Below are 14,919 nucleotides of genomic sequence, written 5' to 3'. Positions count from 1 at the left end.
GTGACACAGAAGTACACATTTTTGTTTAGCATTCAAAGAACAACAGAAGGATTTAGGCCTGTGCTAACAAACGCAGCTGCTGTCCCAGAGAAAGAACTCAAAAAATCCACAGTTTTCTTCTTGAGAATCTTCTACCAAATGGTCCATACCAACAATGGAATGACAGCCATTTAGAGCCATCTTGGCCTGTGTGGGCCTTGTCACCAGTTTTTCCAAGTATCTGCATTGGTATATAATACCACAAGATCATCAGATTAGGAAATAAGGCTACCAATATGCCGGTTCTGTGGACAGATGATACCACCTCACCACTGCGAAATTCACAGAAGCATCACGGAAGTTGCAAACTGTTAGCACAGGAGCCAAGTCTGGCCCATAGATGTTGTCGGGCTCATACAACATTTTTTAAAACTTGAATTAGGATAATACTCGTAAGAATCTGGCTTTCTGTATTCTCTTTTTTAAATATCAGAAAATACTGTAACACGGGGCTGGTTTGAACTAAGTGTCCGCTGCTCAATTCATACAAGGCCTGTGGACCACAGTCCCCGCCACTCCCCATCACCTGCACTCACCAGCATCACTTATAACACTACTTGCTCTGCCCCTGTAGGCATTTTAATCTGTGGCATAACACTAAGGGTGTCACACCGTGGGGGGACTGGAAATACATAACTTCTCCTTAGAACCAAATTAGGGGGTGTGAGAGAGACAGGAAGAAAGGGCTTGGTTTCTAGAATTCTGAATTCCAACACAGGGCAGAAGAGGGGAGGAAGAGCCTGAGCCAGAAGTCATCCCCATTATCAACATGCACCCATTTCCACGGTCAAATTTATGAGCGCCAACATATACAACTTCTTCACTTGTGCTGACGGGTTCCCTAAATACATGAGATTCCTGACTCTGAACAATGCTCATTTCGGCTTAAGAGGGAATCACTTCTGCTCCCATATTGCCAAAGGTCTCACAGAGCTGCACTGGCCTGTTTTTCATGCAATGCTCCCACCACCCAAGCCAGCCACGGGAATTCCTTCCTACTTGGTAATGCATCAGATGCCCACAAATGATGTACCCAAACTCACATCAAGTAAACTAAGCATCACACTGTGACATTGTTAAGCCAGGAGGAAAAGAAATTACGGCTAAAAACAAAAGATGTTTGATGCAGAGAGGAGAAATTACTCATCCACACAAAAGTAAGTGTCAGACACTCGCAAACAAAAGATGCACACAGGGAGACAGAACAGAATGCCATTCATTAACCATTTTCAAGAAAATATAAATGTGTCCCTATCAAATGAAATTTCCAAGGAAGAAGTGTAATAAGTTCCCTGTTGTGCGTAGGTACATATACATATATCATACATGTACATATGTATATATAGCCATAATTACGGTAAAGCTCAGGATATATTAAGCTACCACTACATACACACTCCATAAAGAAAACAAGAAAAGATACTGAGTAGGAAGAGTTTCCAGAGTCCATAGTACATCAGTCTTTTATTTTATAAAAACCTGATAAATTTTCCTGATCAGAACAGTCAAAGTTCATGTTCTCACTAGTGCCTGCAGAGTTTCAAGAAATACTTCACAATCTAAACGAAGAGTCTTTCTCCTTAGGGTTACAGGATCACTGGTAGAAAAAATTAAAACCACAGCCAGGCATAATGTCCACAACTTGGTCTTCTCACTCCCGCAGATAGAAAAAGAGAAGGTACACACTCACCGCAGAGAGTTGGCTCCACGTGGACCTCAGTGGCTTATGGTGAATCACAATTTTTTCGCCTGATTTCTGTTCTTTGGGCTCCGACTCTTCATCAGAGTCAATGTCAAGGGCCTTTTCTTTGTAGTTCTGATACAGAACAGCGTTTTCTGCAAGAAAACCAAATCCTACATGTCACTAATTGCCCCTCCATCATGATGCTACTTGTTCTAAACAAACATCCGTATTTATACGTATACGATGTTTGGTCTCCAGTTAAACAAGAGACAAATGGATTCTGTCACTGAAGAGTCATTACCAAAAAGTGATTTTCTCACTCACACAGCTCTATCCCCAATTCATCTGCAGGGGAAGGGGAAGGGCCCATACATGAAATGCCAACTGAAGCAGAGTTTCCATGTCTCTGTCCGCTACCCATGAAGGTCCTGTCCCTTTATATCACTGTTTCTTAGGTTAAATTGAATTTACACCCTTTTATTTGTCTATCTATTTAACAAATATTTACTGTACATTCACAATGTGCCAAGGGCTGAGAGTAAACAGAAAATGAAAGACACTTCCCATGCCCTCATGAGCTAAAATTTTAATGAGAAAAATAGTCAAAGTCATTCATTCATGTATTCATTCAACTGATATTTAGAAAATGCCTACTAGACGCTAGCGACCGCTAGGCACTGGGGATACAGCAACGAACAACAACAGAAAAAGATAAAAATCTCATTCTTCGTGGAGCTGACATCAGAATGAGGAGAGAATGACAATAAGTAAACAAGTAACTTTTATAATATATCAGATGCTGATAAGTACCATGGAGAAGAATAAAACAGGGAAAGCAGGAGCATGTTACAAGGGGTGATACGTCGATTTTAAACAGGGTGGTTCAGGAAGCCCTCACAGAGGTGACATTTAAGCAAAGGTCTAAAAGAAGTGAGGAAGTAAGCCACATGTACAGCTGGGGAAAGAACATCCCATCAGAGAGAACAGCAAGTACAAAGGCCCTGGGGCAGGAGTCTGTTTGGTGCATCTATATGTACAAGGATCAGCAAGGAAGCCTGTGTGGCTGGAATAGGGTAAGGGAGGGGAGAAGGTATAGGAGTTGGGGGTTGGGATGACTACAGGGCAGACTTGCCTCAATGTCATTGAAAGGACTTTGGTTTTTTACTTCAAGTGAGAAGGCAAGTCATTTTAGAGTTGAGGACACAATGATCTTGCACAAATACATACCCACAAACCCAAAGATTTACATACAGGGGCTCTGAGAACAGACTGTCAGCAGGATATGATCTAGTCTGGGGGTCAGAGAGGTGTTAATGAGGAATATCTTAAGATCTGAAAGCTGAGAAACTACAGAGCTACAGAAAAAAAGCACATGTAAAAGCCCTGAGGCAAGAGGACATATATTACCTTAGAAGAACAAAGGAAGGTCATTCACTGGAGTATGGGTGTCTAGCGGACAAAGGGTGTAAGGTGAGTTTAGGGGGAAGAGCCAGACAGTCCAAAGAAGCAGAGTTTTGCAGACAATGTTAAAGAACTGGATTTTATCCTGAGTCCAAAAGGACTGAGTTTCTTTCATACTGTAAGAGTTGTATTTTATCCCGATTGCAATGGGAATCCACTAAAAGGAAAAGACTGTATTAGAGTGGAAGAGCACAATATTGACTACTTAAGGGACTAATTAGGATGCTACTGAAGTGGTCAGTGAAAGACAATGGAGACTTGGGGGGGATGGGCTGGATATGGGGGTCAACTGGATATGGTGGTAAGGATGTTTCCTAGCTCTATGAGTCCCACAATGGAAAAGTAGGAAATGGGAACTCCAGAAGAGATTCACCTTTAGAGGAAAGATTATGAGTTTGGTTTGGGACATACTGAGTTTGAAATGCTTTTCCTATCTACTGAAGCCAGCAAACATCTGCCTCATCTCTCAGCAACTACTGCATGTTCCATATGCACCATTACTAAAGCAATACTGGAATCTATGCAAGATTTTACTGTTCTCTGATTGTTCTGAATATGTAAAGCAGATTATGAGGGTACAGACTTGAGTTCCCCCCACCTCTGTGGTGTCCTTTAAAGTACTTAGTGTGTGGCACAAAATATACACACACATTGTTGATATACATTCATTCATTCTCACAACAACGTGGGCAATAGTATTATTAGCTTCATTTTACCCAGGATGAGACTGAGGGCTCAGTGAAGTTAAGAGGCTTGTTCACTGTCACTCAACTGATGAGTAGAAGCAGCAGGACAGGAACTCAGGCCCCTGGTTCCAATATCACAGGTTCTCACCACTCTACCACACAGCTTCCTGACTTACATTCTTGTTAGTCATTAACTGTAAGGCTCCTGCATTCCTCATGTACATATACGTGAAAAAGAATTTCTAGGTCATCATATTTGAGAAGAGAGGAGAGGGTGCACAGAAACAGCTCCTTGTAAAAGGAAACAACATAAAAACTAGTTGTAATGAAGGTCTGTCCTCGGACTTCAAAAAAGCTCGACATTTTTAACCCTTTGAGGCAAAGGTCCTAAAACCACTATCAAATTCCAGAAGATGCAAAGCATCTCTCAAAATCGATATTGGGTAGATGCTCTGTTCACTGCACAGTCATAATGGGGGTATAAGAGGAAGCAAACCGGACTAAGAACCAGATCTCTGTCCTAGCCCTGGCTGTGTGAAAGTGCACAAGGTACTAAACTCTCCGAGCTTCCAGGTTCCTCAATTATAAAATCTGAATTTATCCCAGCCAGCTAAAGTACTGTATCTGGGTTTCTTCCTCATAGAGAACAGTCTTCTAAGATTGGTACAGTAAATACACTTTTATAAACTGGTCATGTTTAAATGATCCAATGAGAACTGATTTTTGTAAGAATTATATAGGGAAATGTTTTGTAGTCAGCCAAGGTGATATAATTCTGGGTGGTTTTACCTTAGATTTACTTATAGAGGGGCATACCCTTCTTCATTGTTCTTTAAAGGTTGGCAAATCTTAGCATTTCAAAGCATGACAGAAAGTAACTACCCTCACCTCCACCACACTCCCCCAGCCCTACAAGCACTGCACCTGGGGCTTCTCCCTTTGTGCTCTTCCAGACCACTGACACTGGATCCATCTATTTACACGAAGTCCGCTAATCTGATTAGGGTTTGAACACCTGGTGAAAGCTGCTTTTATTTTTGAGATCCTTCACAAAAATATTATATGGGTTCGAAATTCTTAGGAGTATGTTTCTGTCAGCCAGGAGAGTTAGATTTCCCCCAAATTGAAACTGGATTAGGAAACAGGAAGTCAGAAATGATATTAAAATGTAGAAATATGGGGAAAAGAACATTAAGTCAAAGGAAATATGACTTAAGATCTAAATGCCAAACTTAATTTTCAACTAAAGGGCTAGAGCTTGCCATTACTCTTTCTCTACTTTTTGAGGGAGGTGGGGATGGAGCCAGAGTAGAGAAGAATTAAAAATCCCAGAACATTGGTCTGACAAAGTCATCTGCTTACAAAGAATGCCATTAATCTTACTCACTGCTGGTGAATTTAGCTTAGTGCAGAGCTCTGTGCTGTATAATTTGTGAAGAAGTTGTACATTTTTCTCATCTTGTGTTTTTGTAACTTCAGTTGGATTTCAACTTATAATTGATATTCCACATTGAAACAGCAATAAAAGTCTGGAAAATCAAATGCTTACCTTCCCCATCAAATGTTCCTTGTTCTTTCAGCATTTTTTTCTAAGGAAGAAGAAAAGCAAAAAGAGGAAAAGCAAAGCAAACTATGTATGAGTGAGCCAAACAGAAAATACAGCTATTTTAAGAAAAAGTATTTTTTTTGTTGTTACATTCATTAGATTTCCAAAGGCATACAGCAGATGATCCCTGGAGTAGTTCACTCATATGACTACTACAACTCACTAAAAAGGTGAAATAAAATGAACAATATCCCCCATGCTCTGTCAATACAGCTTGAGAATCCTCAAATGACCAGTAGTACAGCTTATTTCATTACTCATGATTCACCATCACTGTTAAATTGAACTTTGCTATACTTGCAGAGTTGGAGGGGAAAAGAAAAAAACACATAAAATGTTATGGAACTTCTTTAAGGCCATGGGATCTAAAATAAAACAGGCTTGCTTGTGTATTACACATGTGACATTTATATAGACTCTCTGATTAATCAAGAAAAGATGTGGCTGCCAAAATGAATTCCTGCCCGATTGCTGAGATCTGTCTTGCGTCTGGAGAAGACAGCACATGCACACTCCAAAATCTCCTTCCCTAGTTTTCCCTATTTCTTTATGTCATATTTAGTCATATTTTAATGAGCACAGCTCCTAGGCCTTTATCTGGGAGCAACACCACACCATTCACTCGAACCTGAAGTTTTCAGCTACCAACTTGTTAAATGCACTCAAGGATTAAGTGGGCACAAAATGGGAATAAGATACAACCACAGGCAGCGGTGAGAGAAACCAGAAAACAGCAAAGATGACAAACTATGTCTTTTGTGATCTGGCAACTGACTTTTAAAATTCACATTTTACCTGAATGGTATTTAGTATGGGATCACCACTGAAAAAAATAATTCAGTAAATTAAATCGTTAGTGTAAGTAATTAAAATAATCAATAGGCTCAAGGGAAAGCAGTTTTCCTGCATCAGCTGTGATGAATCAGCAACGAATGACTGACATTTCTAAACAAGCCTCAGGCAGCAGCACAACCACATAATCAAGAGTGCAGATACACGCCTGCCCACCATCCCCTTTTCAGCTACCTGTATTAAAACTGTTCGGGGCTCACTCAGCCAATACTTAATTTTCTGTGTTTTTTTTTCCCCCATTTGTCCCCCACTTTTTGCCCAAACTTAGAAAATTAAAACAATTAAGAGTTTCAGTTCCTCCCATGAAGCTGCATTAACCTGGGCTGTGCCTGCCAGCAACAGAATGGGCAAGAGATAAATGTGCACGGGTCTGATCAACAAACAACAGAATTAAAAAAGAACAATAACCTCTGGTTTCCTCTGTGCCCCTCCTCCCCACCCCCATCACCTTCACTTGTGGCTTAGTGAATGCCTAACTTGCGACACTCTTGCCCATTCTTACCTTTATCCTTCCCAGGCTGGAAAACTTCTCCTTGTCTTCCATCACTGCTTTCAGAATAGGCTGGGACATTCTGTTCTTCTTCTTCGAGGTGGTAGGACTGTCAAAATCAACGCCACTGACCACTGCCCTGCGATAGGACGTGGACCTCAAGCCTCTCCGCAGAGACCCCGGGCTGTCCAAGTCGTTCTCCGCCTCGCCCTCGTCCTCTGCGGGGCCCAGGGGCGCTCCAAGGCCCTCCACCATGCTGCGCACCTTAAGCAGTCTCTTGTGAGGCTCCACATTCTGACTGTTGGATTTACTTATTTTAATTTCCGAGGCCAGGCTCTTCGGAATGATCTGCTGTTTCCCCACTTTGAGGGCGGCGGGGCTGTTTGTGCTCAAAACCACTGAAGGATTCTCCAGGAGCTCGTTCTCCTGTGAGGGAAGCCTTTGGAGGGGGAGTTTTTGCTCCAAAAACCTTTTGTGGGGCGCGGGAGAGAGTCTCGAAGGTCCCCGCTCAGGGTCCTTAGCCATCTGGCCGGACAGCGAACGGGCGCCTGGGGAGGCGGTATTAGGGGTAAGCGCATTTGCAGCAGGCGAAAGCAGGGGGCTGGCGGGGAATCCGACCCTGTCCCCCTCGGGGCTGCAGGGGCCAGGCGCATGAGGAGTCCGCGGGCGGTGCAGCGGCTGCTGCGCGAGCGAAGTCGCAGTGCCGTTCGCTGGGGATTTGGGGTAGCCGCCCGACGCCGCTCTAGGTTCCCGGGGTGACTTGGGCCGTCGAAGCCGAGGAGAAACAGCCCTGTACTCCGGGGAGACGGTCCTCCCATTGGTCACCAACCTCCGATGGGCGCACAGAAGCAGGGGGCTCCTCTGGATCGTCCTGCCGTCGGAGGCGGTGGGCACCTGGGCCGGAGTCTGCGCCGCGGGGAGCGTCCCTCGGTCCTCTACCGGAAAATCCGTGATCAGCAACCCGCTGGGGCTCTGGTAGGACTGGGGCCTCGGCTTGCTCCGGCCCAGCAGCTGGGGCTGAGGGGCTGAACGCCTCCGCCACAAAGTGGTTAAGCTGTTGCTGGAAAAATCTACTTCGCTCTTGCCGTCCATAGCAGAGCCTCGGGCGTCAGCCCCGGGTCGGGGGGGTAACAGCACCCAGTGAGTCTTGCCTAAAGAGGAAAGAAGTCATGGAACTTTGCCGCCGGACAAGCAGGCACGCCTTGCAGACACGCGCGCTCTGAGCCCGGGGATCACCCGGCTGCCGCGCTGGACACAACTGCGTGTCAATTACCCGCCCTTTCTGGGGCAAAAACTGCGCCCACCACGCCGAGCAGTCCAGTACAGAAATCTGGGCTGTGCCCTGGCGGATTAATCCAATCACCTCCGCGTCCTTCCCGCGCCCAAAGACCACCCGCACGGAGAGAGACAGCCACCAATTCGCCGGGTGCAAACTGATGCACAAGAAACTTGGGACGAGTTCAGCTTTCTCGGGAAACTCGCCGCGGGACCCTCCCCTCCGCCGCCAGCCAGCCGCCCGCCCCCGTCTTTGGTCCCCTAGCGCTCTAGCTGCCCGTCTCCCAGGCGGATTTACCTTCAGGGCTTTGCAGAGCCCAAGGCCAAAGAGCACCCACCGCCCCGTGGGTGGCCCGGATCCCAGACCGAATCGCGGCAGCAGGAGCTCTGGAGAGCTCTGCAGCCGACCAGGCGTCGGCTCCACCCCTAAGCTTGACCCCGCCCTCAGCCTTGGCCACGCCCGGGCCCGCCTCAGTCGCAGCCATCCTGGAGCCGCTGCCCTGCTGCCCCGGTCTCTCGTTAAAAAACACACAAGCGCACCTGGGCTGGGTGCCGAGCTCCCGGGTTCCGGGCCGCGAGATGCGGGAAGGGGGCGGCGTGGGAGCTTCGAGCGCGCAGGTCCGTTGCCTGGAGCACAGCGTGGGAACGAGCGTGGGAGCCCTGCCAGGATGTAATTTACGAAGCCCTGGGCCCCCGGGGGATCTCCCCGGTAGAAACCCGGAATGCCGAGCAGAGTAGGGTCTGTGAAATGCGTGAGCTGGAGCGCGTAGCTCTGAACGCAGAAAGCCAGACACCTCTCAGCATTCGGGTTGTCTTAAAACACAAATCCGATGCCTTGCTCCCCTGCTTAAAATATCTTACAGACTGATAAGTTTTCTTGTTTGTGCCTGGAGTATTTCCGGAGGTATACTTACAGCCAGCTCGGGGGAGGGGAAACTGGGTGCCTAGGAAGCCGGAGGGAGGGAGTGTTTTCATTCAATAATCTTTGGATCTTGTATACTCTGGATTGCGAATGTTACCTATTAAAAGTAAACGCAATTTAAATTACAAAAAAAAAAGCTTATTGGTTTCTAAGCATACACAGGATAAAATTCAAAATCCTCTCCATAGCTTATGAGGCCCTACAGGAAGTGCTTACGTCTGTAGCCTAGTCTTTTCCCGCAACACCTGTTCCTTCACTGTTTTTAGGCCACACCCACTTAAAGTTTGCCAGCCTCAGCATCTTCCCTTTTGTTCCTCCTTGACCTTCTGACCTGTCACTCCATCAGAGAGGCCTTCCCTCTTGAATCAGATTATGGTTTATTTATTTCCCCAGCCACCTGTTCTCTTCCTTTTCTCCACTTGCCACAATACGCAAATATATTTAATCATGTATTCATTTTTATGTTTATCTGTTTTATCCTCTTTTGACTGAAAGCTTCAAGAGGGCAGGGGCCATGTTTCTTTATTACTCCCTCTGTATTCCAGGCACATAGAGGGCACTTAACAAGTATTTGTTGAATGAACGAATGAATGAATGAGAGGAGTGATGTGAGGACAATGACCAAGTGCCCCAGAGTGCTCCGTTGCCAAGTAGTAGAAAGTTGGTTGTGTCCTGGACAAGCTCCAGCTGTGTGAGAAGAATAAGGCAAAGTTGAGAAGACAGATGATTTTTAGACCATAAGATCTGTATAATTAATTCTATTAGCAAGTCATATGGGCTGTTCTCCAAGTTCTCTTTTTTGGCATTCACGCATTCAGTAAGGATGTATCGAGCATCCACTGAGCGCTCCTGTTTGCCCTGGACAGGTTGAATGTGATGGCCAAAAATATTAAGAGGCAATCTCTGGGTGGTGGTGAGATGAAGCCTGATGTTTTTCATGCTTATTTATACTTTGCTATACTTTCCAAATACTGTACATTAAATATATGTTACTTTGATCTGAGATATTTCTGTAAACTAGAAGAAATGGCATCAAAACATAAGAAATTTTTCTAAAAAAAATTTACCAAATATTTTGGTTGGAAGAAATATGGCTGCTTACATACTTACACCTACCCACTTTTTTTTTTTTTTTTTTTTGGCTGTGTTGGGTCTTCGTTTCTGTGCGAGGGCTTTCTCCAGTTGCGGCGAGCGGGGGCCACTCTTCATCGCGGTGCGCGGGCCTCTCACTATCGCGGCCTCTCCCGTTGCGGAGCACAGGCTCCAGACGCGCAGGCTCAGTAGTTGTGGCGCACGGGGCTAGTTGCTCCGCGGCATGTGGGATCTTCCCAGACCAGGGCTCGAACCCGTGTCCCCTGCATTGGCAGGCAGACTCTCAACCACTGCGCCACCAGGACAGACCCTACCCACTTTTTCATATAGGACATTTTCTATACTAACCCATATTACTTTTATATTGGAAAAATATAATACATTTAATTTTAAAAGTGCTTAGCTAATGACAAATGAAATGTTACCTAATTCAGAATGCAATTTGTGACTTACGTTAAGAAGTTGTAAATGGTGATGTGAGAAGCTAGCTTCTCTTCAAATTATGTTGGTCCTGCAAACAAGCCTAACTGATAATTGTGAAGAAATCGCAGGATCTCCCTACCTCATTCCTAAGCAACAACATAATACCCACCAAAACAAGAACAATGACAAAACACCAAGCTCTGTTCCTTCACTAAGGGAAGCTTGGAAATTCACAGATCTACTGCCCATTTTAGCCTCCATTCAATTTACCACATCTATTCAAATCTAGGACATCTTTGATTGTATGTACCACCCAGAAAGAAAAAGAGCTGCCAACTAAACTATGACACAATGTGTTGTCACATAGGATCTTTTTAATACTTACTGAAACAGTGCTTTTAGACTTAGATATAAATTTTTCAGTACTGTGCATATTTAGAAAAGGAAAATATAAGCAAAATAAATTGATTAAAGTATTTCTACAAATTCTGTACACAGAGTCTAATTCTCCTGAATCCCTTTTCACACAGAGCAATCAATAAGTGTGTTTTTCCACACAATATCATTGATAGTATAGCATTTCTTAAAAGGATGTCCTAGCCTTGTCTCTGGGATTTGCTTCCTAGACAGACACTCATTCTTCAAGTTTGCTGCTGGCATAATCCTATTTGACTAAAAGCATAGTTTTCTTGTTCAACTGAATTATATGTCACTACAACATATGTAGCCTCTCTATTAATGGCCAGAAGGAAGTTTCTGACAAACTGAAGTTCCAGGCCTTCACTATTGACCTGTGTGATACATGAATTGGTTATATTAGCCTCTTGTTGTTTTGGAATTTCTTTCACCTAATCTGACACATCTGGCAATTTCTCCTGCCTTCAACTGCATTTCTTAGCATATGGCTTTGACAAATGTAGTATTAAATTGCACAGAACTCAGTAAAATGATGAAATTCCAGCAGTTATAACCACGTTCACAAATATAAAGACAATGCCAACTATATCAGGACTGCCACCTGGCCATTGGCTGTTTCTCTAATAGTAAGACACATCCCAGTTTTAGAGATGTTACAATGTGAGACCAAAGTACTTCTTAGAATTGGAGAAATACAGTATGTTAAACTATTAGGAATGATACATTCCACTGGTAAATTCTGATGGTATATATTTTTAATGAAAAAATTTTAATTTCTTCCCAGTTTTACTGAGATATCATTGACATATAACATTGTAGTAGTTTAAGGTGTACAACATGATTTGATATATGTATATACAAGTAAGTCCCATACATACGAACGAGTTCCGTTCTGAGAGCGCGTTAATAAGTCCAATTTGTTCGTAAGTCCAACAAAGTTAGCCTAGGCACCCAACTAACACAATCAGCTATATAGTACTGTACTGTAATAGGTTTATAATACTTTTCAGACAAATAACACATAAAAAACAAACAAACACCATAATTCAAAAAGAGTCATGTACCAAAATGTTCATTGCAGCTCTATTTACAATAGCCAGGACATGGAAGCAACCTAAGTGTCCATCTTCGGATGAATGGATAAAGAAGATGTGGCACACATATACAGTGGAATATTACTCAGCCATAAAAAGAAACGAAATGGAGTTATTTGTAGTGAGGTGGATGGAGTTAGAGTCTGTCATACAGAGTGAAGTAAGTCAGAAAGAGAAAAACAAATACAGTGTGCTAACACATATATATGGAATCTAAGGGGAAAAAAAGGTCATGAAGAACCTAGTGGCAAGACGGGAATAAAGACACAGACCTACCAGAGAATGGACCTGAGGATCTGGGGAGGGGGAAGGGTAAGATGTGACAAAGAGAGAGAGTGGCATGGACATATATACACTACCAAACGTAAAATAGATAGCTAGTGGGAAGCAACCGCATAGCACAGGCAGATCAGCTCTGTGCTTTGTGACCACCTAGAGGGGTGGGATAGGGAGGATGGGAGGGAGGGAGATGCAAGAGGGAAGAGATATGGGAACATATGTATATGTAAAACTGATTCACTTTGTTATAAAGCAGAAACTAACACACCATTGTAAAGCAATTATACTCCAATAAAGATGTTAAAAAAAACAAAAAACAAACAAAAAATAAAAACATTTTTAATCTTACAGTACGGTACCTTGAAAAGTACAGTAGTACAGTCAACAGCTGGCATACAGGGGCTGGCATCGAGTGAATAGGCAAGAAGAGTTATTGACAGGAAGAGGGAGATGAGGTAGGAGATGGTAGAGCTGAAGGATTATCAGCAATAGGAGATGGAGGGCAAGGTGCAGTTTCACACATGCCTGACGTTGATGGAACGCACGTTCACATCTGAAAGTTCACAACTTGAAGGTTTGTATGTAGGGGACTTACTGTATGGTGAAATGATTACCACAATGAGTTTAGTTAATATCCATTACCTTGCATAGTTACAAATTTTTTTTCTTGTGATGAGAACTTTTATGATCTGCTCTCTTAGCAACTTTCAAATATACAATACAGTATTGTTAACTGTAATCACCAAACTGTACATTACATCCCAGAACTTATTTTTTTTATAACTGGAGGTTTGCACCTTTTGACCACCTTCACCCATTTCCCCGCAATGACATATTGAACTATTAAAATATTCAGTGGTATAATACAGGGTCTTAGAGGCTGAGATACCAATTATTGCTACATTTACTAAACAAATTTGCACTTATCACCAATTATGTGTCTGGAATAATAATTAGGCTAATTTTAAAGTGCAATTTGCTAACTAGTGTTATTACCTTGAAGTTAAATCTCATGCATTCCTTTTTTTTTTTTTTTTTTAGGCCATACCACGAGGCTTGCAGGATCTTAGTTCCCAGACCAGGGATCAAATCCAGGCCCCAGCAGTGAAAGCACGGAGTCCTAACCACTAATACTTATTGGGTGCATTTAAGTGCCAAGCACTGGGCCAGGCCTTCCTGAAGTTTATAACTTGCTGATTAACAACATCTGAAACATTAAAATAAAAAATTAAGGCACCTAAGCTGAGTAAGGTGTATGATAAGCTCTCCGTTCTCTGAAAGCCTCTGTGAAGGAGTCTGGGTAGAAGGGGACCAGAAGAATGGGTAAAATATCACGAGATGGAGAAGAAGAGAAAGGCATCTGAGAGACATGTCCCAGCGTGAGCAAAAACATGGGGGCATGGCGTGGGAACTCATATTTATTAAGTGCCAACTATATTTCAGGAACTAATTTAACCTCAAATTAATCCTGTCTCCACTTAAATAATGAAGAAGCTGAGGCTCTAAGAGCTCTTCTCATACCTGCTGGAAAGTGGTTGAGTCAGAATCCTAACTCAGATCTGTCAGGCTCCAGAGCCCATGAGCTCCGCCTACCAGAAACTAAAATCACAAGAACAGGGAACTGGCATTTAGAAGTTGTGGGAGATAAACCTGGCTAAATATGGGGAGAATAGAATGTGGTGTGTTACATAAACTGAGGGGTCTGGATTTTACTTGGATAACATCTGACACTCTCTGAAAGGATTATATTTAAACTTTGCTATCTTTTAAAACAATAAATCTGATAACTCCAGTCTCAGAGATTAAATAAATAAATAAATAAAAATAAACAGATTTGTTTGTGCATTAAAAAAATCCACCTAAACCCATAAAGTCTGAGGGAAATCTTCTCTTGGAAGGAAATTACAGAAAAATATTTAAATATATACATAACAGACAAAGCATTATATCAATATCACTCACAAATCTATAAGGAAAAGATAACAGTGGGAAAATGAACAGAGTGAGAATACAAATTTTAGAGAAGACACAAGTGCCTTCTATACATGAAAACACACTCAGGCCCAATAGTAATAACAAAATCAAAATAGTAATGAGATCATAGTTTTTCATCCATTAGATCAACAAAGATTTAAAAAAAAAAAACCCACTATTGATAAAAGTGCAGGCAAAAGAGGGTTCTGACTCATTCATGGTAGCAATGTAAACAACCTTTCTGAAGAGCAATGAGATGATACTTATCAAAACCTTGAAAACAGGCAAATCTTCAACCTAGTAATTCCATACACAGGAAATAATCCTGAGGAAATAATCTTTGATGTGTAAAAAGAAGTATATTGTTCAAAGATGTCCGTCAAAGCATTTCTTATGGTGGCAAAAGATTAGAAGCAGACTTTATCATTAGAAGACTCGCTAGTAAATCATGATGTAAAATGCAACCACCAGAAATAATAGTGTAGATATATAATTACTCATACAGAAATTCAAAATATGATAAGTGGGGGAGAAAAGCTACTTTTAAACACATTATGCAGAATGTCCTACTTTGAGGTTTTTTTAAAATTTATTTATTTATTGGCTGCGTCAGGTCTTCATTGCT

The 14,919-nt window shown here is 42.7% G+C and overlaps 1 protein-coding gene across 2 annotated transcripts in view; it reads right to left on the bottom strand.

The window, feature by feature from the left end:
* ARHGEF26 (Rho guanine nucleotide exchange factor 26) overlaps positions 1-10,148 on the bottom strand; it is a 167,305-nt gene extending 157,157 nt beyond the window's left edge. For both annotated transcript variants that reach the window (XM_082459537.1, XM_082459536.1), the window contains exons 1-4: positions 8,392-10,148; positions 6,831-7,969; positions 5,420-5,459; positions 1,730-1,875 (exon numbers count right to left, since the gene is read on the bottom strand). In XM_082459537.1, coding sequence (XP_082315663.1) covers positions 1,730-1,875; positions 5,420-5,459; positions 6,831-7,969; positions 8,392-8,578 — 1,512 coding nt within the window. In that variant the 5' untranslated portion in view covers positions 8,579-10,148. The remainder of the gene's footprint in view (positions 1-1,729; positions 1,876-5,419; positions 5,460-6,830; positions 7,970-8,391) is intronic.
* Positions 10,149-14,919: the final 4,771 nt, after the last annotated feature.

The sequence above is a fragment of the Balaenoptera physalus genome (assembly GCF_965194825.1).
Source record: "Balaenoptera physalus genome assembly, chromosome: 4".
Classification (NCBI taxonomy): Eukaryota; Metazoa; Chordata; class Mammalia; order Artiodactyla; family Balaenopteridae; genus Balaenoptera; species Balaenoptera physalus.
This window is presented reverse-complemented; position numbering and strand designations above follow the sequence as displayed.